Here is a 26,853-nt window from a genome sequence, read left to right as displayed (position 1 = left end):
CAAGCAAGTGCGCCTTCAACTTTAACCTGTACAATATATGGAAGTAGTTTGTTTACTCGCAGAACGTACATTTTCAAATGCATGAAATGCAGATCAGATCTTGCCGTTTATTCTGATGTTTTATAATAGTCAAACATTTATAATATATAATATTTTAAAATACAGACAGTAATTAAAATAAGATGATTTTTGTAAGAGACATCTTTTGAGTGGGAACCAAAAGTTTGTTTCTGAACGGAGGTACTTTTCTGTGGCAAAAACATACCCACGTGTGTTTTCGGTTGCTGTGAGTACCGGTAAAAAAAAAAAAAAAAATTGGTCTAATTTCTCGTTCGTTTTTAATTTTTAAAATAAAATAAATCAATAGTTTTATAAAATATTATTTATTTTACAAACTACGGCTGTATTGTTACTTTATTTTGAGGGGGGGAGAGAGGTATGTGAAATGATGTAACGTTACATAAACAAAATAATTGGTATAGCTGCAAACTGCTATTGAGGCAACAATAATAAATTAGATATCAGTTTAATTAAAATGATTGAAAGTTACTTAAGTCCTTTAAAAATGTCCTTTTCTATTTCTTTTAAAAATGTTTTCAAAATTGGGTATTCAAATTTGTATGGACGGGATCTATAATTAGGTAAAAAAATAATTATGTTGCATTTAGCTAAAATGTAGTATTCATTTTTTTTTTTTTTTTTTTTTTGACTGCATAGGGCTACAAATGCTGGTATCCAGTCTGGGGTAACGATTGCATAGGAAGTACTGTAAATGCAATGGCAGAAGCCATCTTCCACCCACCGAAACGAAGGCCGAAAGTGTACGAATCCTATATAGCGCCTTTCCCTGTGCCCACATCCCAAGAAGAAGCGGGACTAACCGAGCTCAGGGTTTACAGAGCTGAGATTATAAACCAGCATGTTATTGTGAGGGATCCAGAAGAAATACAAGCTTTGTATGGAAGGGTATTGTTGTATTTATTAACAGATATTCTATAACTTAAAACTCGTCTATTGTTCAAATCTGCATTATATACAGTATTTTCTTTCAATTTTTATATTTTTTAAAGGGCTATTTTGGGAAAGGTATCTTGTCAAGAAGCAGACCTGAATATAGAATTTCAAACAAATGGAGCGGTAAGTATTTTGTATTGTTTTTTTCTGGTATTAAATTTGAAAGATTAAGTTTTGCTGATAGAGGAGAATTAAACGTTGTGTTTGTCTATTGTTTAAGAACCCGTCTTCAACAATAACCTGATTTTCCATTTTTCCATGTGTCTTTATTTTTGTTACAGATGTCAATTTTATGCGCATGCCTGTAATTTCTTCTGCCAAGTAAGTGTTTTCATCAGTGACTGTACAAGTTCCACATTCACAAAGAATTTCCTGACATTTTTTTTTTCTAATAAAAGAAAACTTTGTTCAACTTTTCTGTTACATTTGTTCAAACAAATGTGTCCCTTAGTTGCTTCTTGCAGCTTTGTAACATTAGAAATTGGTTTTCATATAACCATAAAATGGTTCAAACTTAGCATGGGGTAACAACCTTTGCTTTGTATTTCTAAGTGATTTTGATGGGATGACAAATAACCTACTAATAACAATCTAGAATTTGTAAGGGGAAGTATGTGATACGTCATACCCTGTTTGAATATTTGTGCTACTTTGTCATTTATTTTGTTTAGGTACCAGCTTCATTTGGGCTGGGCTAGAGGTGTTCTGCAAGGACAGGGGCTAGATGAAGACTCAATAGAAAAGACCCTTGAAAAATACATAGACCCGGTGGAGTTGGAGTCTGCTGACCGCACCTCCAATAATGAGCAAACGGACTGCTCTGCTGCAGCAGGCAGAGGGCAGGCAGAGGGATCCACTCACCATAGTGACGGAGCTCTGGAACCGTCTCATTCTGAAGTCCAGTCTGGGAGTCCAGAGAGGAAGAAGCCTCGGAGACAGGGGGATCTGCAGTACGATCCTCTGGCTGACATTTATCCAGAGGAGCCAGCAGTGCTCGACAGAGAGGCCCTGTCTACTGTGAAGTGTCATAAGCATGACGACTTGATTATGCACTGTGGGTGCAGGTTGAAGGACAGCGTCATAGACGACATGCTCAGCAATGCGACGGCACCTCCAACGCCGTCCTTCATCCCTGGTCATGAGTACGTGCTAGTGGAGGAGGATGAGGAGAATTCCTGTGACAGTGTAAATATCAACACGCTGCAGCACCATTTTCAATCCAGACCTACCTTATTTTACATTTAACTGTAGAGTTGGATTTCAAATATATGAATATTCTGAATTCATGTTTTAAAAAAAAAAAAAAAGGTTTACAGCACAATAAAAACATAATTAAGAGGTAAGAAAGATTGGTTAGCACTCTTTGAAGGAGTTACGTTTGGGACCTGTGATGATAAGACCTGTTTTATCATTAAGACCATAATGATTATGTAACTATTTGTTTTATTTCTTTGTCACACAATACAAATCAATCCATTGCCATTTATTCTTCAAAACTCAAATGCGGTGCTACCTTTTAAAAATATCGCCTGGTAAACAGAAAGCTTTGTTTGTTTCAGTCGGGGAAAACACCAAGATTGGTCTGCAGAATCAACCCATTTCGAATTATTGAATACCTGCAGCTGAGTTTAGAAGAGGTAAGGGGAATTGTCTGTCCCACATACAAATACTTAGGTGGTAGGCTAGTAGCCAAATCACTATTGTTTCGGCATTTCTATGGCATACTAAAGTATTTAATATAGGTTGTATCTTGTAGAAATCACAAATTCTAAAGAAGTAGGTCAATTCTGTGGGTTCTTCAGATACAAAGAGGGAGCCCACAGAAGAGGATATACCCTGTGTACAGTATTTGGTTGAAAAAGTATGACTGATACTGTAGATAACAGTGCAGTAACAATAAAAAAAGTTATGTGCATACTACACTTCAAAAATACATCATTGTCAGTAAATGAAAACATGGTTTACACTAATAGAAAACTATTTAAACAATTAGTTGTATATGATTATAATATAATTATAATATTTCTTTGAAACTTGAAATACTGACTGCTTAGAATATAAGGGGTGCTTGCGTGGGACAGTGTTGGGTTGTTTTAGAAACACTAATGCTGCAAGTACCTGCTTATTTGGCAACTGTGTCTTTGCAACCAATTGTTACTGTATTTTTCAGGCCTTTTTCTTGACGTATGCCTTGGGATGCTTATCCATTTATTACAATGAGGTAAGACGCCTTTATGTTGGCTGATGGCATTTCTAAGTCCAACAAGGATTTAATGAATACTCTGTTTGTGTATTTTCCAGCGGATTGATTTGGAACAGAGATTAAACACAATTTGAAGGACAACATGCAAAGTCCTTTATCAGAGATTAGGGACTTCGGAATGACCAATCGGGTTAAATAAGGTTAATTGCTTCGTTTTCAGATACCTAACCGTGTATAGTAGAAGCTTACAGTGAGTAAAGAGAGTTTCTGTGACACGGTTATGTATCTGTTATATGACTGTCAGGCAATCTCGTGTCACTGGCTCCAAAATTGGTTCCAAGGTCACTGGGCAGGCATACACGACAGTGACTGTTTCGTATTTTGTGTTTGTTGAATTTGAAAAGCAGACTCTACAGTTTGCATTTTACTCAGTAATGTGTTTCTGTATAGTTATTGCATAGGTTCTGTGTTAAGAGTTGAATCGTCAGGTGTTGCCTTTGCTGTACACTGTAATTGTGCCCCTGTGTTGTGTTCATGCATGAACTCACAGTCTTTCTTCAACATTAGGAGCCTTTGTCCATTGTTAAGCTTTGGCAAGCTTTCAGTGTAATTCAGCCTAGTTTTAAAACAATCTACATGGCCTACCACCACTTCAGGAGCAAAGGATGGGTGCCAAAAGTGGGACTGAAATATGGAACAGACCTCTGTAAGTAAGCCTGCATGGAAACCAGTATAACCCTGCGTTACTTTATGTTTGAATGATTAACAGTAGTGATGGATCTAACTACTTATTATTTTAAAATGATTGTCTGTAAACAGTGTGTGAGATGATGCACTACTGAACATTTTCAGATATCTTTCCTGGAGATTTAAATAACACAACTCTCAGTTGATTTTGAATAAGTGACCGCTGTTTTATCTATGCTTTCCTTCACTTGAGAGTCTCCTGGTAACTGACTCCCGGTGACCTACAAACCAGGCACTGGTTTACTTTTCATAAAACGAGAACAAAGGTTGTCGATTTCTTACATGATGCTTGAATTACAAACTTCAGCATTCCTTGTATAACATACAATCCTGTCCTCCTACACTGCTGCTTTTAGGGAGTTGATTTCTTACATGATGCTTGAATTACAAACTTCAGCATTCCTTATATAACACACAATCCTGTCCTCCTACACTGCTGCTTTTAGGGAGTTGATTTCTTACATGATGCTTGAATTACAAACTTCAGCATTCCTTATATAACACACAATCCTGTCCTCCTACACTGCTGCTTTTAGGGAGTTGATTTCTTAGCTTTGGTAGCAGCACAATAACAAACATGACTAATGATTATTTCATTGCACCAATTTATTTTTTTGGACAGTGCTGTATCGAAAAGGACCTCCATTTTACCATGCAAGGTTTGTTTCTTCAAAATACACCTTTAACCTGAATTGTGGGGAATGAATTACCTATCCTACCTATGTGCAGGTAGCAGCCATTCAATTTTCCTGGCACCCCTTAGTTTAACATGCAACTAAATGTGCAATTCATTTTTTTAATGATAAAGTTTGTGGTCAACTGGACATGCAAGCCAGGTTATTTTTACTTGGTAGTACTGTACATAAGTAGAAAAATGCACTATCCCAGAAATTGTTTGTTCAGTCCAGTTTGTAGTAAACTATATGATTTAGTTAATAGATTGGGTTGCACCGGTCTACCTTCCTGTCAATGAGAAAATACAAATGGAGTCTGCGCACAGCATGCTCTTCGAAGGTCTGACGCCCAGGTTGTGTTGTTCCTTTAGCTATTCAGTTGTGGTGGAGATGGTTGACGATACTTTCCAAGGAAAACCACTCAGACCGTTCAGCTGGAGGTCCCTTGCTGCTCTCAACAGAATCACAGTTAACGTTTCCAAGGTAACATAACATGCAATAGTGCTGTGCTTTGCAACTTGTTAAAGTGACTACGCCAGAATGGAAAATGATATATTCTTATATAAGAAAAAATTGCTATTTTTAATTTTACAGCTGAGAAAAACAAATTGCTTTGTGTTTAGGCTCTGGGGGTCACTTTCTGTTTTTTTTCTGTCCAGATTTATGTAATGCTGTACCATTTAGCTGGGAACAGGTCAGTTATTGTTGAGAGCAGTTGTATTTCTTTCAGAAAACGAGTCTTTGCCTGTTTTTATTCCTCTATAGACCAGTTGTGTGCAACATTTCCTTCTTTAAATAAGATGTTGGTTCTGTTTTACTTTCAGGAGCTGATGTTTTGCTATGTGGTTAGACCATCAGATATGAGAGAGGAGGAAATGTCTTCACCAGAATGTATGAACAGGATCAAAGTTCAGGTGTGATGATTTATGTCTGCCCAAAGCCAAAGAATCTCATATTGTGTTATAATGTTATATCCAAGGTATGTAAACCTTACAATGCACCTAATAATGTTTTGTTTTTTTTTTTGATTGGTTGAATTTTGTATTTCAGGAGCTTATTGTGAGTCGCTGGATATCTTCACGAGAACGTACAGAACAAGAGGAGATGTAAAACATTGCAGAGTGGTGGTGGTGGTTGTTGAATTAGGGTTACAAAACACCCTGCAAAGTATACTAGAAACACATTATGCTACCTTTGCTGTGTCCCGTGTTGTCTGTATCGCAAGGTTATATTATTGGACTTACTACCAACTCTTTCAAAACTTTTTATCAACTGGGCAAAACATTATCAACATTTACTCGGGAACGTTCAACAGGAGAAAACAAAAATCTTCCAATGTACCCAAACCACACCCTCCTGCAGTAATGATGGGTTTCAGTTCCCACAGTACGCCACTCATTCCAAAAGCAGAGGTCTAGTAGATTTACCTGTGATGAGTAAATTCAAAATTATCAGAACTATCCATGTTATGTTGGAAAAATGGGATACAGCAAAGATAATGTGTGTTGTACACACTCCTTATTTTAAGTTTCAGGTATCTGAGTTTGCATCATTTTGGTTTCTAATAAGTACTTCAAAGCGTATTTTGATTAATAGCAAAATAATTGTTATCTGCTTGCAAAGATTGACTAGCATAAACTGTGACATGTATTCAAATTTAATACAGTGATACTCTTGAAACCACAGATCAGATTCAAAACCTTAATTCATGCTGACCTTGTGAGACTCCATGCTTAGTTCATTTCTCCTTTGATACAGTAAATGCATCATCTTTCAATTCATTCTAAATCATTACATTTGTTTAGTGCCTTTTATGCAATCACAGGAAGGTTCTGAACACCATGCAGCAGTCACAAGCAGGTCAGGTAAACCTGATTAATTTGTAGTTTCCTTTAAACACAAGACCTACGTGTACATAGCCACTTTCTATATAACTAGTACAATGTCACCTAGCCTAGGTCCACTGTTAAAATAGTTCAGATAATATTACAATAAATGTTCACAACAGCAAGAAATATTTTTTTTGTAACTGCTGCTGTAAGATTCAAACCACCCCAACATAAAATCACACAGTACTCTAATATACAGTGATGTACATTAATGTGCTCAACAGACATGTATTGTGGTCTCAGCAAACACTGCACAGTTACACCAGAACAGAGCATTACACACAGTGTCAGTTTTCAGTTTCTTGTGGCTGACTAGCACTGATTTCAGCGCATTCTTACCCAGGGGAATGTCTGCTGTTTAGCTTGGCCTGCAATTCAAACATAGCTGTTGTCTTCTCGATGGGAGCTGTCCACAATATTAAAAGACTTATGGGAAATTTCCTGATAGAGTGTAATGTATCTGGAAGCCCTCCTCGTTCTGGGAAGAACAAACTTCTCTGTGAAGACAGTCTTTGTTAGCTGCCGCTTTCCCTGCGGGGCGAGCAAACAGTTTATAAACGTCAGGGCATAGGTGTAGCAGTTGTGTTTGTGTTCTTCATATCTGTAAAACACAAGACATGCAGTATAATGGACTTTAGTTACTAATGAGTCACTAATGAGTAAAGTGTTTCAACATGTAGGTAGGTCAGTTGCAATCCTTCTGCTGTCACCACCGACTGCAGATTTTATTTGGCTTGCACAGTTAATCAGGAGATTGTAGATGATAGATGTACAATATTACACTGCACGAATGGCTAAATTTGAAATGCAATATAATAAACAAAACCCCCAAAATGACATTTTTTTTGTATAAAATAAAAAGCAAAAAGGGATTGTGGACTGGAAAATATGCTCTGGTCTTTCAAACCTTTGAGGATCCCACATGTCAGTCGATGAGAACTGCTCCAGGTAGTGATGCCATTGGTTTATTAGACTGACAGACTGCTCCCAGCCATGCTCATCTCTGCAGACTCCAGCCTCACTATAATTATACACCACACCTGGAAGAAACGCACACACACACAGTGGTACAGTGAAGGAATCTATATTTCAAGCTAATGCAGACAGTGTTATTTCATTTGCTAGTCAAAAAAAATGTACTTGATATTTAACAAGGCTGATGTAAAAGTTGAATGTATTCCATGTAGAGACTATAAGGTAAAACGTGTAAGAAACAGCTGAAGTACACTGCTACAAAATTATGATTTCAGCATCAATTGACCTAAATACCAAAACCATGTATGATGCACATATTTTTTTCTTCCAAAAAACTTTAAATAGTTCATTTAAATATATCGTTTAAGTTATTCACCATTAATTATAGAATGGTATATCATTTACAGTAATCTGTACATCAAATTAATAGCTCAGGAAACGCACTTGCTCAACTGTCGGTTGTCATAAGCAGAACCTTTTTTTATTGCGTCCGTGATTTGGAGGGGGTGGTTGAAGGTTGCACCAAATGTAACCGGAGGAGCTAAAACACTGATGCACATATGGAAGACGCAACATGAACACAAAGCAAGTCACCTGCCGGTAACAGTCGTTATTTCAACTAAAACATGTTTCTATCCCTGCTCTTTATTTATAGAATAATTATTGTAATAGAGAAATACTCTTAGTTAGAGAAGATCTCATTTATGAAAGCATACTTTTTCCACTTGACACCTTACGATGTGCGTTCTGCCAAGTTGAATACCATGCCCTTGTTTGATGTACGTTACCGAAAAGGACACGCAAGTTCATTTGTTTCTCCCAGTATACGTCTGTTTATATTTACGTAATGCGTGAGCTTTGATTGCTGATGTGTACGTCCTTTTAATTTTAGAATTTGTGACATTTTGTTAAAAATAGTGAACATAGTTGATTGTAAACTAATTTGGGGTTTATTTTAAGCTCCGTGTGTGTATCTATCTATATATATATATATATATATATATATATATATATATATATATATATATATACATATACACATACACACACACACACACACACACAACCAGTCAAAAGTTTGAGTACACCTGCTTGAAACCAGGTTTTTCATGATTATCTATGCTTTTAACTGTATAAACTTGTCTATAAACATTTTATATATATATATATATATATATATATATATATATATATATATATATATATATATATATAATTTCATTATATGATACGTGTACTTATATAAGCTGATAATCATAAGTAAATTGCATTCAGAAATTTTATTTTTAAATAAAAATGTAAATCTTGGCAATTTCAATGAAATTGTCACCCAAAGCGAGGGGATTTCAGTCTGAAGCCCAAGTCAGATAAAAATCTGAAATTTGTATAGAACACTGGCCTAAGTATAAAAGTGTCTTTGTTAGACAGTAATGGCAAACTATGCTCATTTAAGTAAAGAAAAAATATTGTAGATCTGTAATTACTTTAAGAAATGAAGGTCAATCTTTAAGACAAATCGCAAGAACTTTGCAAGTGTCTGTAACTGCTGTGGCCAAGACCATCAGACGATTTGAAGGCAGTGTCATGGTCAGGGGTTGCTTTGCTGGTGACAGAGTTGGTGATCTTTACCAAGTCCATGGCAAGCTCAACCAGTATGGCTGTCATAGCATACTTTAGAGGCATGCCATTCCATCAGGATTACAGCTAGTTGGACAGTCCTTCATTCTTCAGCAAGATAATGACCAGAAACACACCTCAAAGTTGTGCAAGAACTATCTGGCAAAGAAGGAAAGTGAAGGACAACTCAATCTAATGACCTGGCCTGCCCAGTCTCCAGACCTCAATCCCATAGAACTTGTATGGGACGAGCTGGACAGAAGAGTCAAAGCAAAGCTACCCACCAGTGCCCTACATCTCTGGGAATTGCTGCAGATGAGCTGGGAAGACATGTCGGGTGATTTCCTGCTGAAACTTGTAAACCGAATGCCTCGTGTTTGTGAGGCAGTAATTAAGGCAAAGGGTGGCTATTTTGAGGAATCCAAGATTTAGAGACAATTTTCAATTTTCTTGAACATTGCTTTGATACTCCTTATGTTTTGTATATTGTAACATGTGTTTTCATTTTCAAGTATTTACAGTAACGTTTACGACGTAAAACATTGTCAATTATGAAAAAAACCATGTTTCCAGCAAATGTACTCAAACTTTTGACTGGTACTGTATATATGTGTGATGGTATAACATGAACTGAATATAGTTCTTTTTGAGACATGCTTGATTTCGGCTTCAACTCATTAACATTGTTATTGCAGTTATCTTTCACTGCAAGCTTTATATTGCTGTGTTTTTTTTTTTGTTTTTTTTTTTGTTAATTCCTGTCTTGGTGTCTTACTTTAGATAACAGCTGTCAACATCTTTCTTTCTTTTTAAGGTATTTTTTGCATGGTGTATGCCGTGAGGGGAGCAGATGTTTATTTTCTCATGATTTAACTACAAGCAAGCCATCCACCATCTGCAAATTCTACCAGAAAGGGCAGTGTGCCTATGGAGACCGTTGCAGGTGAGTTCTGATTATGTCCTCCTGTCATCTCTGTTGTACAGAAGACCCCCTCACTGAACTTGACATTGGCCCTGGTCTCATGTAAGAAATGTGATCATTATTGATCAAGCAACAAATACAACTTCCAAACACACAGTGCATTCTGAGATCAAAATTAAGCTCAAGGGAAAGGCTGCAATGTTTTGGACCTTTGCTAAAGTGCGTTCCGCTTCAATTTTAAAGGAAACTACTGTTAGTAAAGCCAGAATTGAAGTTCGAACAGCACACTGGGGTCAATGTACAGTCATTTAAGAGCCGGAATCTGTAATGTAGAATTTTAAGTTTAATATCGCGTCTTGATTTGAATTTGCCTTGTAGGTATGATCATATTAAACCCTCTGCTGGAAGGGGCATAGGTGTCCTTGGAGCAGAGGGAGAATACAGTAATCGACCCCTTCCACCAGTTATCCCACAAAGCATTGCAACACCCATCATTGGAGGAAGCCACTTTGCAGCCACCGGCATTGGTGGAAGCAACTTTGCCATCCCAGTCATCGGAGGAAACAGCATTGGCATCCCTATCTTAGGAGGAAGCCACATTTCAGCCCCAATCATTGGCAGCAACCCAGCAGAAACTGGGCGACTTGGAAAGAAACCACTGGTGCTGAGAGATAGAGGTGAGTTTCGCTACTTAAGGTTTTCCTTCACGCTCCTGCAATACAACTGTTTTTTATGTAGCGCCTTTCACAACAGAGGTATCACAAAGCGCTGTGCAATCAAGAATAAGCCATATCGAAAAGGAACGTTTTTATCCTACTTTTCAATCAGAAGCGCGTCAGCCTGGTGGATATTCACAGGGAGTGAGTTCCAGAGTCTGGGTGCATAATTAGAAAAAGACAAGGGACAAGGCAGAAGGAAGAAACAGAGAGCAGACCTGAGTTGGAGGAACGCAGAGAGCGACCGGGAGTGTACGGTGTCACTAGCTCACAAATGTACACGCCTACAAGTCTTATTTCAGGATCAGGACATTAAAATCAATTCTCTGCTTTACAGGCAGCCAATGTAAGGAAGCCAAGACAGAGCTAATGTGCTGCCTTCGTTTGGTTCGAGTTAGGAAGCGCGCAGCATAGTTTTGCAGGAGCTGAAGTCGTGACATGGCAGAATCGGGAAGGTCTATAAAGAGAGAGTTACAATAATAAATCCTGTAAGAGATAAAAGCGTGAATCTTGATCTCTGCATCCTTTTGAGACAGCATGGGCCGGATTCTAGAACTATTTCTAAAATAAAAGTAAGACATTTTTGTAAGTGCGCGGATGTGAGAATCAAAAGAGAGCTCAGTGTCAAAGATAACTTGCTGCAGATTTAAGCTCAAGTTCATTGTGATTAAAGAACAGCGAGTAAGAGGAGGATTGTTTTAACTGATGCCTGGAACCAATAAGCATAACTTCAGTTTTACCTCAGTTAAGCTGGAGAAAGTTGTTACTCATCCAGGACTTAATGTCACTGAGACAAAAGGAAAGAGCAGAAGAAGCATGTTGATCAGAAGGATTAAAAGAGAAATAAATCTGAGTGTCATCGACATAAAAATGAAAGCCCATGTTATGTTTCTGGATTACCTGCCCAAGAGGGAGTGTGTGTAAATACGGAAAAGAAGTGGAGCCAGGACTGAACCCTAGGGGGACCCCAGAGGTCACTGACACAGAACCTGAGGAATAACCTCCCAGTGAAACAAACTGACACCTAGAGGAAAGGTAAGCTTTAAACCAGCCAAGCACTGAGCCGAAGATACAGTCGTCAGATTCGAGGTGGTCTCTCTTTATGTGTGTTTCCTAGCAGTTAAATATTAAAGTGTGCGTATATATGAGAGAGAATACACCTGGGAAGAATGTTCTGTTGGTATGGAAGGAATACAGTTATAAGGACTCGGATAATAGATGCAGGAATTTTATGGTATCAAGTGGCTTTAAGGTATTTTTCTTCACATTTTTTGAGCAGTGTCTGAGTTTGATCAGGTTTAATTATAAAAATAAACATTGTAAAACCCAATACCCTTTTGTATTACCCTTGTCAAGTTTAAATAAGGACAGTGCCGTTGCATATAATCTTTCAACAATCTACTGTGAGAAGAGACAGAAATCAACATACTTAAACGCACCAGTACTTCATGCTCTAAGAGGCAAGCGTTTTATATTGAACTGCTTCAGACATTTCCCTCTGGCTACTGGAAAATCCAAAACATATGTGGCTGCGAACTTGAGCTATATTTGTGTAATTTCCTTACCCACTATATTTAAATTTATTTAATCCAATTAAAAATATATTAAACTGACACTAGAGGGCATAAAGTTACTATTTTCACACACTTTTTGTTTTTAAAGATAGAATTGTGATGACAAGCCAAACTAGCTTGGTCCAAAACAGGTTAAATCCCATCCCTGTCAAATGGAGATGAAGCAGTGCTGTAATTGTTTAAGACTTAATTTAAAAAAAATTAAAAAAAAAAAAAAAAAAATCTGCTGCTTTTTCTTTTCTTCAGCACTGTGCACTTCAGATGAAAGGACACCACAGTACAGAGTAGATGACTATAAGATTCCTGAGCCTGGATGCTGGGGTTACCAGGATGAGGTGTTAAACATCAAACCTCATTCTTATCTGGAAGCCATTCGAAGCGGGCTGGAGGATTCGGCTGCTGGCAGCTCTTTTGCAAACCCCCAGCAGCTGTGTCCCTATGCAGCTGCTGGCCAGTGCCACTTTGGAAGCAGCTGTGCTTATCTGCATGGAGAGGTGTGCGAGATCTGCACGCTGCAGGTGCTCCATCCCTTTGACCCAGAGCAGAGGAAAGCACACGAGAAGGTGAGGAGACCCATGCAGTGAGTTTCAGGCTGCACATGAGGGGGTGATAGATATTTGTAGCCTGAAACCTCCAGCTATAAAGTATCGAGCAAATACAATTGCCACTACAGGGTGATTCATAAACAATGTAAAAAAAATATATATTACAGCGCATGTTTGTAATGGAGCTCTGCTGTTGGCCTGGCACATTGTAGTTCGTTGATTAGCAAAGACTGAATGTCCAGAATGCCCATTGTAATGTTTGAACATTCTGTCTTAGTTTTGTCCTGTAATTGGGCATTGTTTTTCAGGGTACCAACTGATGTTTTGGCATGTTTAGACCTGTAAATCATTTTTTTAATCAAAACCCTGTTCAGCTTGTATTTATTGTGGCAGCAAGAACAAGTTTCATTGTTAAGATTTTTAATCGTACTCTGTAACTCTGTTTATAGTTGCATGTTGGTGGGATATTGTCCAGAGGACACTTGCTATTAAGTAAAATCTTGTGTGTAACTGAATCTTTTCTAGTTTGCAGTTTCTCAGAAAATATGAGGTGTATTGAATAAGCTAACCACATGTAAAAGAAAACATACTTATCTTGCAAAGAAATGTGATGCTATCTTATTTAAATGTGTTTCTTCTGTCTGCTGCTCTTGCAAAAATGAATCCTGCGTCTCCATAGCACCAATCTGATGTAGATAAATACAGAGGCATAGAAGCTGTTCTGGTCAGTAGTAGAAAACAAACCAATGCTGTAAATGCTAGCGTCAGTTCCAGTGCCAAACAAAATATGTTTTGCACTTTAATAGACATTGGCAGATGTTTTTAGTTAACTGTTTTTGAGGCAAATATTTGTTTTTAAACACAGGTTTTCACTTCTTCAAGTTTACTCTTCCCCAAAATTGATATTTGATGTGGAATTTACCTTGGAACATTCTAAAATTGATGGATTACTTTTTTGTCGTAGAGATAGATGGCCTAGACCTATAACACATTTATGTTTGTAAAAGTGATGTCCACATATCAGAAATGTATACTGGGATTTTGCTTTGCGTATTTAGGCTGGAAATGTTACATACCACCCCTTCCCTATTATTTTTTAACCTATTTGATGCAAACAAACCCAGATGTGTATGGTGGCATTTGAGCTGGATATGGAGAAGGCGTTTGCTGTGCAGTTCAGCCAGAACAAGGTGTGCAGCATCTGCATGGAGGTGGTGTATGAGAAACCATCGCCCTCAGAGAGACGCTTTGGAATCCTTTCGAACTGCAGTCACACCTACTGTCTGCCTTGCATCAGGCAGTGGCGGTGCGCCAAGCAGTTTGAGAACAAGATCATCAAGTGAGTGCTGTGCATGCAACACGTTTTGTAACACAAGGCAATGCAATGGCGGGCTTTAAGTAGGCGTTGGCTTTGTTTTACAAGATTGCTAAATTGTAGTTTGCTTGCTTTAGAATTAGCTTGCAAGGAAGAAGTGGCCGTCAAATTTATGGTATGGGGCGTTACCACCCTCATCTAAAATTAGTGACAGGTCCTGTTCATTTTCTCCAGTTCTAAAAAGAAACTTGATTCCAAAATTAGGCAAACATTTTGATAAGTCCTTGTCATTGTCTTTCATGTTGTGTCTTGTCCGGTGTGACAGGTCTAAATAACACATTCATAACCAGTGTGAAGGGAAATGGTATATAGTGGAATGCTTTGAGACCAGTGAAACTGAAAAGGTTGTAAACAGAACCTGTATGGAATAAAGGCTTGGCAAGACAGATAGGGATTTTGGCATGCTTTTATTGACTAATGCTCAGTTTGTATGCTTTTTGTACTGATGTATTTTTGGTAGGTCGTGTCCCGAGTGCCGTGTGGTATCGGAGTTTGTTATCCCCAGTGTGTACTGGGTAGAGGACCAGGAAGAGAAGAACAGACTTATTGAAGAATTCAAAACAGGAGTGAGGTAAGAGGATTTACTGTATCCTCTTTAGAAAGTACTGAACCATATCCACGCCAAAGAATAAAAGTAGTTTTAGAGGTGCTTTAGTTGCTACAGATTAAAAGCATCCTGGTGTAAGCTCCTGAGCAAAATAATCCATCCTCCATAGCTAAAGTGATTGCAAAATTACCTGCTTTTGAATGAGGAGGACTTTGGACTGATATTCATTTTTAAATCTTTATTTATTTATTTATTTATTTTAAAGTAATTTTACTGGCACCCAAAATAAGTATATATGGGTTAAGTTCTATTTGTGCTGAAAAACATATAGAAGCTAAATGGGCTATAATGCTTTCACAAGGAAGCACATTCGTAATTGTAATGCACTGATCACTTATGAGCTGTTGGTTCAGTTAATTTGTCCTTTTTGTAGGACCTAAATTAGATACGATGAGTCAGTATCTAAATAACCAAGTAAGAACCAATAGAGAACAAGTCCTCATATTGTAACAAGGACAAGAAATCAGAAATGGCATGCAATCAAAATCAGTCATACATAGACAAAAATCACTGCAAAAGAGTCAATCATTTACGCAAACACAACAAGCATGTCATGATAAACAATCTAAGCAATAAAATACACACTGCCATGTGCCAGGTAACTGCAGCAGTGATCTGTCAGTAACACATGTAGTTTGTGGCTGAGAAGGTCACAGATACTAAATTGATAAACTGGATACAAGTATTAATCTAGAACGAGGTGTAACTTTTTAAAGTGACTAATTTAGCTGCTGTTCTTCCATGTTAATATTAGTCTCATTTTCACAGAGTTGTGGGATGACCCATCTCAGAACAGATCATTGCTTCTTTAAATTTCATGGATGTGGCCACTAGACTCCTGGCTTGTGGGGTCTGTAGTGGCCTTCATCATAATCCCTTATTTTAGGTGCATTCCTAAACACAGTTTTGTTGTCAAAATAAATTTGCATCAATCAATACATCACAGAAGGGAGGCAGCAACCTTCATTGGATAATGTTCTAAAAGTCATGGGATGTTCCATAACACTTTATTGTTAGGCCCTTGCCAACAGAAGTTCAGATTTAAATTTGTAATGCGAGGCATTGTCACAGATAGCTCTTACTGAGTTCCACATTCTGGCTGAAGGCTTTTCTATCATTGTAGACAACATTTAAACCGTGTCATGTGAGATTGTGTGTAGCATTGCCAGTGGAAACATGCATAGAGTTTACTGAGGTGTGCTCAAGGTTAACTGTGCCATGTAACCACCCTTATCAAAAATAGAACCACAAAGGTCACTGCAAAGCTCTTGGCAGGACTTCACTAGTGTTTAAGTGTCTTGTATTTTTCCTTTATGGCTTGGGAGATTCATTTTTATTTATGTGACACATGTATATCTGGTTACAGAATTTGTGATTTCATTTACTAATCACTTTAAATTGATGTACACTGGTATTTCTTTTTATGAAAGTATACATTGTTTTCACAACCAGAATACCCTGAACATGTGTTTTATAGATTGAATATGCAGGTGGTGTTAGAGGGTTCAGAATGATGGTTCTGTAACAAACAGCTCTTTCACGTTCAGTGCACACTAAGCTTTGTACCGAAGTGTGTTGAATCAGTACCATTTCCGTTTTACTGCCACAGAGCCAATTGTTTTATTCCACAGTGGATCTTTTTTTTTCTTTGCAACAATAATGTATGTATGTGTTTTGTTTCTGTAGAGAGGGGTGGGGTATTTTACTGTTCAAGATTTTGTATTTACATTATTCTTTTGGCAACCACCATAACACACATATCATTTTCACTGCTGTTTCAGTTCATAATAAGTCTTAGTGACCAGCGCCCTCACTGATGGAAGTGAGTGATTAGCAGGATAACCACTAACTCAATAAGCTGTTCCAGTTTCACAGTGATATCAAGTCTGTTAGGAGCTACACCATAAAAAAATAATTTTGAACAATTTGGCTTTGTTAGCCAGGTTAGTAGAAGTGTTGAGAGAGAGGGGGGAGAGACATGACAGCATAAAGGTACTTCCTACATATTACTCACGGTAATAAATACATTCATATATTGCATTGTTAAAATATACTGAAGGTCATTATAAACCATCCCATGGTGACCACCGGAATTACAGTGAACATGAGGAACAAAGAAGCATTAGGAAGACAAAAAACAAGTGCATGTGCGCTCTAACAAATGTGTTAAAGGTGCGAGTGGCTATTTATTTTATTTTATTTATTTTTTTAACACTGGTATATTGGTTGAAGTGTCAAAAATGGATAAACGTTTACTCTATCATGCGACTCCACCTTCTTTCCCAGCAAAAAGGCATGCAAGTACTTTGACCAGGGAAGAGGGACATGCCCGTTTGGGGGAAAGTGCTTTTACATGCATGCTTATCCGGATGGGACGAGAGCCAAACCTGAGACACCCCGCAAGCAGATGAGTTCAGAGGGGAGCGTTCGGGTAAGATCTTCTTGTATGCTTGGTGCAGGACCCAGCAGTCCTAACCACAGACACGTCTAGATACACACAGTGATCCACTTGTACATGTTGTATTGTGCATTGTTACCTGGCTAATGAAACACTCTTTTTAACTGTACTTAAAACAGCATTTCGAGGACATTGGATCAGTCTTGGGTCTTTGGGTGTTTTCATTGTAATATTTAGATTCAGTGTGAATGTGATGATTCCGTCATGCTGGGTGGTCTAACGCTTCATTTTGACAAGTTGTCAGTTTGTGGACCACCCACTTCCCTTGTGCACTAACATGAAAAGAGCAAAACACATATTGCAGAAGTGCCATTACAGATGTTTTTTTGGCTAACACGGCACACACATTTGACCTAACGCTATGCTGTTTATGTGCTCCGTTAAAATTCCATTTTCATTTTTCACAGAAAAAAAACACTATTCCAGAGTGATTCACAGGCAGCCAACAGTATAAGCAAGCACAGAGGAGGCTTGCTGCCTTTACCATATCTCGGTCTCTGAGCCCTCGCTAAACAACATTTTGATCTTTTGAGCTGGTAACAAGTAACATGATTAAAATGTCGATTGAGCGAGTTACCAAAATTAATTTTTTTTTTTAAAAATGTCAATTGTATAGTAGTGGGTAAATAAAACTGACTTTATTATTATTCTTGAGTTTAGAAATTAGAATTTGTCGGCAGAAAAAATGCTCAAACCATAAACCAGTTGAGCAGTTTTAATTTTGTCAGCAAACCCATCACATTTTGTCTGATCAAATAAAGCACTTAGTTTTTCTTACTGATTTTGAATCTTCAGGAAATGTGACCTTTTATTCGTTTGTATTCATTATCTCTGCATACAACACTGTCATGTAGGTTTTTTTTGGGACTAAATTTAACATTAATTTAACTCCTGCTTATGTAAAAGTAAAGGTGATGTTTTACCTGTGGACACTAATTGCTTGCACTTGGGTAAAATCAATTTGTAAAACAAAACAAAAAAATACATCTAATTTATGGATTTAAAGAGTACAATGACAGTTGATTTGTGTCTCAAATTGAAACAATGAGTTAATACAATATACTCTACTGAGCAAGTCAGTATTGCAGATTCCTTTCTGTGACCCCAGCTTGATCCAAGCATAACCCTTAGGAATTCTGCTGACCTAGGTAGTTATGGTTATTACCATTGCATGACGGCTTTTTGTTAAAGTAAATAAATAAAATGCAAAACTACCTTATTGGCCACAGGTTCCTGAAATCCTTGTTAAAATGATTTATGTAGATGAAATGCAGTTTGCACGCCCTTCCTTTCCCCCTGCAGTTCCTGAACTCGGTGCAGCTGTGGGATTTCATCCAGGAGAGGGAGCACAGGGGCGAGCGGCAGCATGAAGACGAGGTCTCAGAGCTGGGGGAGCTCTTCATGCAGCTCTCGGGGGCCGACCAGGAAGCAAGCGTTACCTCCACACAGTGACCACTGCGAGCTGGATGAAAATGAACAACCTCTCTGTGTTCCTGCTACCTCCAGCAATTCGGTTCAAGAGTTACATCTTCACTACCAAATGTCAGACCTGTTAGTTAATAGAAGTACACCTAGATATTTTGGCTATGTTAAGATCCTGAAGAGCAGCCTCATAGTGGGGTAATAATAATAGAAACAATTGAAAAAAGCTCCTGCAACCCAAATTTTGGTTTTGGATCCATTTTTTCTAGAATATTTTGCTAGATGCATATGTATATATACACACACACACACACACACACAAATGTGGTAACTTTCGAGAATGACGCCATTTCTGCAATAGTGTTTAATAAACTTCCTTTAGTAATTAATTTCTGAGAAAGTTATGTAAATTCCTAGAACTTTTTTTCCTTTGTAGACAGCTCTATGTAAGTCAAACAAAAATGAGTTGCTAATGTATATGTGGTGTAATAGTGTATACTTACTGGATGCAGAAAACATGTCCAAAAAATGCATGACTAGGGGGATTTAATAGTATAAAAGGATGGTCTAGGATCACTGGAACCCCTTTTCTGTATTTGTATCACAGCTTTTTTTAAATTAATTTTCACTTCCCATATTCAGCAGAACTCTGAACCTGGCATTTGCTGAAATCCACCTCTGCCATCTGGTTTCTGAGCACTAGAAGATGTGAATAAATGGGATTCTCTGGAAGTAGCAGTGTTTTTGTTTAACCTCCCCTCCCCAGGGTATAGATATATTTTAGAATTGAGATGTAATGTGGGCCATCTTTGTGTTTACTAATCCTATGAAATTGAATTACTTGTCCCCTGGGCAACAGGCTCGACTGCTGATTAAAGTCAAGGGAGGTGGAACGTCATTGTCCAGCAGCACTGAAAGCACATTTAGAAACCGTAAGGTAATGTGTGCTGTGTTCTTAACTGTTAATGTTCATTTATGCTAACAGTACCTTTCACAGAAACATAAAAAAAACTAGAAATGGGAGCTTTTGTTAATGTGTAATCCCTGCGGGCACAGTGTGAGGGGAATGGCACAGAAAATCAAACTGTTTGTAAACATGAAATCAAATGGATCTGTGGTAAACATCTGGATCATTGAAATTTAGAGAGGTGCAGAAATGTAGCAGTGAAATGGCTGATGTTTACTAAACACCAACTGTAATGTAACTTGTTGTCTTTACATTTGGTAGACTGCCCTGTACTATCTCATAGGGTATCATTGATATGATTGAAACGGTGGTGGGGGCAGACTGACCAAAAACTGAGAGAAACTGTATAGAACTGAATTCAAAACCATTTCAGCTTGATCCCACGGACTTGACAGAAACAAAGCGTTAAAAACGGGGTTCACATCCACCCTGCAGTGCAACCAAGTGGCAGGACCCTGCTGTTGTGAAACCTCAGTTCCATTATCCAAATAAACCAAATTATTTTAATTCACTTCATCTGTTCCAGCTGCAGTCATTCCACTTGATAGACAGTTGCATATTTAATTTAGTTTTATTAAAATAAGTAGGATAAACAATCTTCAGGTTTACACCAAAATGTTTATCCTCTGTCGAGCAATAAAAGTTCAAAAAGCCAAATCATTTATAGTCACTAAAGAAAACAACCATATCATATACTCTTACATTTTCCCATTACAGTGCACCTCTAACAGACTGCACTGGTTATTATTTAAGACAGCCCTACAAGTAGTACATTTTAAAAATAAAAGAAATAGTTTAATTCCAAAACTAAAATTCCAGCTGTTTGTTTTCATGGGATACACAGAAGAGGGCAATGGGAAACCCTTTTCAAGTTTTGAGAGATTGCTACAGTAATTGCATCTGCTTGTAGTTATCTCATCAATATGCTTACGATACTGCGCATGGAGAAACTGGTACACTTGTAAATGCATCCGGGAGGAAATTAGCCAGAGAACTTTGAATAAGTAAAGTGCTCCTCAAAACAGTTTTGGTGCCCCCTTTCATAAACACATATTGTTAAATCACAGAATGCAACTATTCAGCAAGAATCTTAGTTCTCGAACAGTTTGATGAATGACAGCAGATGCGATACTGTTAAACTATATTTTAAAAAAAGAAGTCCCTTCTAAAATCAGCTCCAGAGATGCTGATTTCTGCCTAAATCCAAATTTTCTTCATTTTTCAACAAAAAAGTTAAGAATCCAGAGTGAGACAAGAAATGTTTTCTGTTTACACATCTGCTAAAAAAAAAAAAAAAAAAAATTTACAAAACAGAATGTATGTTTCCTCTTTAGTTCCCTGGTTCTTCAGTACAACGAATAGAAAATTGCAGCTTTCAACCATTTTTCTCATCTCCCAACAGAAAAAAAAATGCAGTTGTTACTCTGTCAATTCAGAGTATCAATCAAAAATATCCATAATATATCTGTGTTGCATTAGTTGCTTGCATGACTATATGAAAGGGGACACACTTGAAAATGCCTTTAAAATGAAAACTGAAGGAACAGTTTACTGATCTTGATAGCAGCTTTTTTTTCTTTGGGGTTTGTATATATAAGCTGGTGCTGCGTTGCTGTCCTTGGGTGCAGTAATTTAAAAATATAGAATGTAGAATTGCAATTTTTTTCTCTGCTTAAGGTATTTGACTGGGGATGGTGTGATCATGTCCTAGAACACTGGCAGCTTCATTGAGCTCAAAGTGCATGAGTTAATGTCCTCTGTGTGTGTGGCTCGATGCAGTGATGGCTCCGAGGTACTGCGGTTGATTTTGGGAAGAGAGTGCTGCAGCAGTTCTATAGATGACAAAATCTGTGGTTAAAAAAAAAAAAAAAAATGATTCAAACACTATTCTAACATCCTTTCAACAGTCATACCGACAAGGGTAAACTGAATGGAAAAAAAACACCAGCCAACAGGATTTGCTTTTAATTATTCTAAAAATGCACACTAAGCCTACCCACAAAAAAGGCCAACACATTGTGTCCTAGTCTAACAATCACATACAATGGAACAATAGAAAGTATAACTGCATACCAACAGAAGGTTAAAACAAGTAGGAAGAAAATAAATCTGCTAACTTGACTGTGATGTCGTCAGGGTTTGACAATAACATCAGATTATTTTTTGTCAGAAGGATTTTGATTTTGTTATTTCTCACCTGAGGGAAGAGGGGCCTGTCGTCCTTTTTCTGTTTGATGCAGTCTGCAACAAGCCTCTTCATGGCTTTTGGACAGCTCTTATACAGTTTGCTGAGGTCTGGAGATAAATACCCCCGACCAACCATGAAAATGATCTGGACGGAAACAAAAATGGGGGGTTTCACTGATTTGTATGTTCTCACTGCAAGGAGAAAAGTCAGTAGTTTAACCATGGCAACGTGGCACAGAGTGAGTGGGGCGAATAAATAAAGACTTTGGAATGCTTCCACCACTAACAACAACAACAAATATATATACAGTAGGTTTTGAGCCAAGAGTTTAAAAAAAAAATCTTGTGAGGTGCCTGCGGGAATAGTGATAACTAACAGGCAGCAATTTGGGGCCAAAACACTGCATCACACACAGCCACAGCAATTTTACCTCATTAAACTACATTTAGTTTTTAGCCATATCATGGGCTGACAGACAGTGAGTTATTTTCTCACTAGACAGGTCTCACTCCTTGCAAATAATGTCTGACTGAATTTAACCAAGTTAAGAGATTCTGTGATACTGTAAAAGAGTTCTGCCCTCAGAAATACAATTCAAATTATTTTGAATTTTAACTTCTCAAAAAAAAATTTAAAACAATTACCTCAAACTCAGACATTCACCAAGCCAAACGATTACATGCCTTTTTATGAGCATGAAGATAATAAATTTCTATCAAACCCCACTGGGCTAAACATGATTATCCACAGATGAAACAGTATGTAACTCAAATGATTACTAAGTTCAGTAATAATGCTAAAAACATTGTGCACCTTTAACTGTGTATATAGTATGTGGTACACAGTGGCTCTACAAGGGAAATTCCAGATAGAATATTCAAACAAAACTTGATTTTGATGATTAAACACAGACAGCAATTACTGCAGCAGTTAAAATAATTTCAAGATTTCTATTTTCTCTGCATGTCGGTCAGGCATTAGTGTTTGGTACAATTACTGTACGATGCTAGTCAGCTTTTACTGGGTATTCATGAGAACAATCCCATACGCCAGCAAAAACCAAATGTGACCTCTGCATTTATCATATAAAGGAGACGCTAGAGTTACACGTGAAAAAAGGGGCACAAGGGTGACACATTCTGCACTGCCTTGGCACATGTAACACTTTTACACACAAGACCTGGAGGAGGTCCAGAAGCCCCCCAGTCTGTTTCACTACTCCTGCTTGATAAGATAGGAGTCATTGTCTATAAGACCCTCAAGAATTGAGCATTCCATTGAACAGATCAATATTTTACAGATCAGAAATCAAACTCCAATCCCCACGCAAGGTAATAAGACTCCCATTGCATAGCGGGTTAATCCATTCCTGGTTTTAGTATGGGCTTAATAAGACATACCTGAGCTTGTTATCTATACATCAGGGGTGTCCAATCACGGTCCTGGAGTGCCATTCCACTCCAGGTTTAACAGGTAAAATTATTTAATTAACTACGGCAGTGTCTGGATCGAGGTTTAATTGGTTCAATTAAACAATTCAGAACAGGGTTGGAACAAAGAAAAGAAGTGGAAGGGTCAGCTTTGGATACACTGTGGCTAATCAAACTTGTAGTAAAACCTGAAATGGGTGAAAGTGCTATACAATAGGAGTTCATCTCTATCTACACTTCCATCTCTATCATATTCTCAATGCTTTAATTCTATTCCATCTTGTACCTTTTTCCAAGAAAGATACTGATCTCTGAGGTGTTTTCAAGGCAGTGTGTGCATTGAGGGTCATTTGCATACAGTCCAAGATAAACGCTTAACTTCCAGACATTGGTTACTGGATTCTAAAAATATGACAGTAAAAGCGGCAGCAGACAATGACACTATAAAAGTCACAGTAAACCAAACCAAGTTATGATATGAACTTGTGGGAAGATTTTAACAAACTGTTAATGATTACATCAAAAAGCACAATGGAGCTTTTAAAAACATTTTGGAAACAGCCAAGTCAGCTGAAGTCAGTGAAACCATTTGACCAGATCAGTATTATTTCGTCATACAGTAAAGACAGGACATTTATTATTACCAGTAACTCTGATATATTTTTTATTCTTTTTACTACCCCACAATGCCCAACACTTCAGCACCTTTATTAAATGAATTATATCTTAAAATTACTTAAACTTGATATGTTAGGAAAAATATAAATGGTGCTTACAGTAAATGTCGTTACCTGGTCTCTGTTGGCTATTTGTGAGTAGGGCAACTCTCCGGTCATTAACTCGTACAACACAATTCCATAGGAGTAGACATCCGACTGGAAACTGTATGGGTTGTTATCCTCCATCCGAATGACTTCAGGAGCCTATGAAAGACAAAAACACACTTTTACAACATTATCTATGCAGGTGTATTTCTTCTGCGTTGTTGAAAAAGGGTCATTATATTTGCTTGTTAAAATGGGTTTAAAATCCAAGGCTACCTGCAGACTAGCTATATAGAGGAAGGGAAAAAAAATCTAAACAGTATTGCAATCTAGAAACTATTTTCAGAGCCTGCTTGTCCAACAGTTGTCCTCTCCTCCTTCCATAACCTGGTTTGAATCTTCAAACACACAGCAGGGGTGAAAATAAGACTCCTACTGCATAGCAGTTTCACCCACTCCAGTAGTAGTAAAACCAGGAATGGATGCTATTCATTCAGCCTACATTAAACTGCAATAACCCTACTGGTGCTTCTTTTGCCTCTGATCCCCCAACTTCCACATTCCCAGTTACTTCACTTATCTATAGAACCAGACACACTCGAGTGCCTCACTGTGTCAGAAGATTCCGAGGCCATAAAGATGAAAGACTATGCCCATGGAGTAGAAAACAGCCATAAATAAAAGTATCCAACAGGCATTGGGACAGTTTAGAAACCACAGTTAAATAAGTTGTTACTTTTGTTAAAAACTGAACTTACCAAATGCAAGCATGTCAGTGGGTGAATAAATCTTGTTTGTACAAATTTAGTGTTAGGTGTGAGCCATTACTGTAATTGTGGCAATTTGTGGTTTCTTAAGCATAAAACATGGTTGTCTTCTTTTTTTTTTTTTTTCTTCAGCCTATATGGAGAACAGCTGCTCAAAAAAAATAAATAAATAATGGCATAAAATAGAACCCTGTTTAAAGCTCCACTGCTGGTCAAACCTTGTCTCTGAATGCGACAGACAAGGCTGAAGCATCCCTTTGAAATGCTCCTTTTACACCTACCATCCAGAGGATCGATCCCGACGGCTGCTCTACTTGATGCGAGCCACTCCACCTTGCTTTCACAGTGGCCAGGCCAAAATCTCCTATCTTTACTGTCAAGCCTTCATGCAGGAATATATCTGCACGTGAGTTAAGGGAGGCATTACAGAAAATGAGTCAAGTTATACAGAAGACACTGTGATCAGAACATATACAAACAAATACATGTGCAACAACCACAGTATTAAAAAAGACTAGCTAGGAATAAGAAGGAGCTGCATTACTCCAATCAACTATAAAAATGGCTCGGCTGATGTGGAATATACAGTAAAAAGTTTAGATATTTTTGGTTTTATACCATCATGGTATGTCTTTTTTGTCATTATAGGAGAACGTCCAAGTTTTTAATGCCCAAAATACATGGATAACAAGCCTCTACACAGTCTCCTACACAGTCAGCCCTTCACTTTTGCAGTTCCTGGATTTGCAGAAAAGCCACTTGGCTGCCACGATCAAGTTAACTTTCTGGGTTGACTCATGGTAGCATTTGTGTTAAAAAGGATACTGTTTGATTTCATGTCCCGGTGGATAATATTCTTTGCATGTAAATAGCTGTAGAGACAGAGAAAAAAAAACATTAACAGTTCAGCCTGTATTACACACATAATGGTAAAATAACAAAACCCTTAAAACGGCATGGACTTTTACAAATGCTGATTTCACTATTTATAGTACTGCAGCTGGATACACTTTTTTGAAAACAAATGCAATTCTAAAAATAAATACATAAGTAAAACATAATCAATCTGTTTTATATAGCTCCTTTCATAGTGGACCACCATCACAAAGCGCTTGGATCACCATCACAATGACTACGAGGTCTATTTTACATTCAAAAAGCGTTGAATCATTTAAAAAGCACTGTTCATAGCATGTTTGTAGCTTGTTTGATCTATTAAAACATATATTTATTCTTATTTTGGACAAACATTTTGAAAGCATTTTTATTAACGAAACCGGGGATTCATAACAAACCTAAAAGATCAGATTTTCTCATTCTGATAATAATTGATAGACAGAAAAAAGTTTTTGCAAAACAAGTAATGCATGCCAGTCCACTGTAATGCTGAGCCTTTTAAACAAAGAATAAGCAGGAAACAGCAGCACTTGGAGTCTATAGATCTGCTGTGAGGAGGAAGGGGAGGGACTGCAGTTCCTGTCCAGTGAATGTGCTGCTTAGTGACTTTGGCTTTCCATATTGAATGGCAGGGAGTCTTACAATAGGGTGTGACTCAGATATAAACTATGCATGACACAGAAAGCAAGGGGAGGCTTAGAAAGTGAAGCAAAAACAAATGTACCAAAAATTACCAAACAGAGCTTTCCGTGTCAGTTATCAAAAGATGAAACATTATTGGCTGGCACTTTGGAGACAGACTAATGCCCTGATCAGGTTGCAATGAGCCTTAATAACAATTAACCCAGAATTGTCCACCTGAAACACACTTTGTAACCTACGAGGAATACTGTGGCGCTCTGAAGCCCATCGCTTCACAGTCGTTGTATTTTGTAGTTCTGTGTAGTGTACGTTTCAGAAGTTAAGTAAGATAATACTGAGTTAAAATAGATGGAAAGATAAATGGTTTTGGTTTGGATGAGGATATGGTATTTTATAATTTGGAATGTCTTGGCATCCAACCCCATGTAAAACCATCACTGAATGTTCCTATTTGTTCATC

The 26,853-nt window shown here is 37.7% G+C and overlaps 4 protein-coding genes across 12 annotated transcripts in view; 2 read left to right on the top strand and 2 right to left on the bottom strand.

Moving 5' to 3' along the window:
- Positions 1 to 215: 215 nt before the first annotated feature.
- Positions 216 to 6,323, top strand: LOC121297983 (tRNA-splicing endonuclease subunit Sen2-like). 4 transcript variants are annotated; one of them, XM_041224649.1, is made up of 12 exons: positions 216 to 286; positions 718 to 966; positions 1,071 to 1,137; positions 1,296 to 1,335; positions 1,686 to 2,199; positions 2,574 to 2,651; positions 3,185 to 3,235; positions 3,785 to 3,923; positions 4,587 to 4,623; positions 5,010 to 5,121; positions 5,463 to 5,552; positions 5,689 to 6,323. In XM_041224649.1, the coding sequence occupies exons 2-12, from the start codon at positions 778 to 780 to the stop codon at positions 5,746 to 5,748; spliced, it is 1,377 nt and encodes a 458-aa protein (XP_041080583.1). In that variant the 5' UTR covers positions 216 to 286; positions 718 to 777; the 3' UTR covers positions 5,749 to 6,323. The 4 variants fall into 4 exon arrangements, with proteins under 4 accessions (XP_041080583.1, XP_041080584.1, XP_041080582.1 ...); XM_041224650.1 differs by having other exon boundaries at positions 223 to 296; XM_041224648.1 differs by lacking the exon at positions 216 to 286 and adding an exon at positions 330 to 436.
- A 71-nt stretch (positions 6,324 to 6,394) lies between these two features.
- LOC121298386 lies at positions 6,395 to 8,062 on the bottom strand. Its single transcript, XM_041225496.1, has 3 exons — positions 7,951 to 8,062; positions 7,309 to 7,609; positions 6,395 to 7,194 (listed from the first exon to the last, which is right to left on the bottom strand). The coding sequence occupies exons 1-3, from the start codon at positions 8,060 to 8,062 to the stop codon at positions 6,903 to 6,905; spliced, it is 705 nt and encodes a 234-aa protein (XP_041081430.1). The 3' UTR covers positions 6,395 to 6,902.
- On the top strand, positions 8,005 to 20,216 carry LOC121297982 (probable E3 ubiquitin-protein ligase makorin-2). 2 transcript variants are annotated; one of them, XM_041224646.1, is made up of 8 exons: positions 8,005 to 8,102; positions 9,934 to 10,062; positions 10,420 to 10,718; positions 12,578 to 12,894; positions 14,001 to 14,215; positions 14,712 to 14,822; positions 17,145 to 17,289; positions 18,619 to 20,216. In XM_041224646.1, the coding sequence occupies exons 1-8, from the start codon at positions 8,077 to 8,079 to the stop codon at positions 18,766 to 18,768; spliced, it is 1,392 nt and encodes a 463-aa protein (XP_041080580.1). In that variant the 5' UTR covers positions 8,005 to 8,076; the 3' UTR covers positions 18,769 to 20,216. The 2 variants fall into 2 exon arrangements, with proteins under 2 accessions (XP_041080580.1, XP_041080581.1); XM_041224647.1 differs by lacking the exon at positions 8,005 to 8,102 and adding an exon at positions 8,169 to 8,281.
- A 258-nt stretch (positions 20,217 to 20,474) lies between these two features.
- LOC121297980 (RAF proto-oncogene serine/threonine-protein kinase-like) overlaps positions 20,475 to 26,853 on the bottom strand; it is a 29,553-nt gene continuing 23,174 nt past the window's right edge. For 3 of the 5 annotated variants that reach the window (XM_041224641.1, XM_041224640.1, XM_041224643.1), the window contains 5 exons: positions 25,680 to 25,726; positions 25,136 to 25,254; positions 24,100 to 24,246; positions 21,903 to 22,037; positions 20,475 to 21,553 (listed from right to left, as the gene is read on the bottom strand). In XM_041224641.1, the coding sequence (XP_041080575.1) occupies positions 21,413 to 21,553; positions 21,903 to 22,037; positions 24,100 to 24,246; positions 25,136 to 25,254; positions 25,680 to 25,726 (589 nt within the window). In that variant the 3' untranslated portion in view covers positions 20,475 to 21,412. The remainder of the gene's footprint in view (positions 21,554 to 21,902; positions 22,038 to 24,099; positions 24,247 to 25,135; positions 25,255 to 25,679; positions 25,727 to 26,853) is intronic. The other 2 variants (XM_041224642.1, XM_041224644.1) reach the window with 1 other exon arrangement.

The sequence above is a fragment of the Polyodon spathula genome, chromosome 23 (assembly GCF_017654505.1).
Source record: "Polyodon spathula isolate WHYD16114869_AA chromosome 23, ASM1765450v1, whole genome shotgun sequence".
In the NCBI taxonomy this organism is placed as follows: Eukaryota; Metazoa; Chordata; class Actinopteri; order Acipenseriformes; family Polyodontidae; genus Polyodon; species Polyodon spathula.
This window is presented reverse-complemented; position numbering and strand designations above follow the sequence as displayed.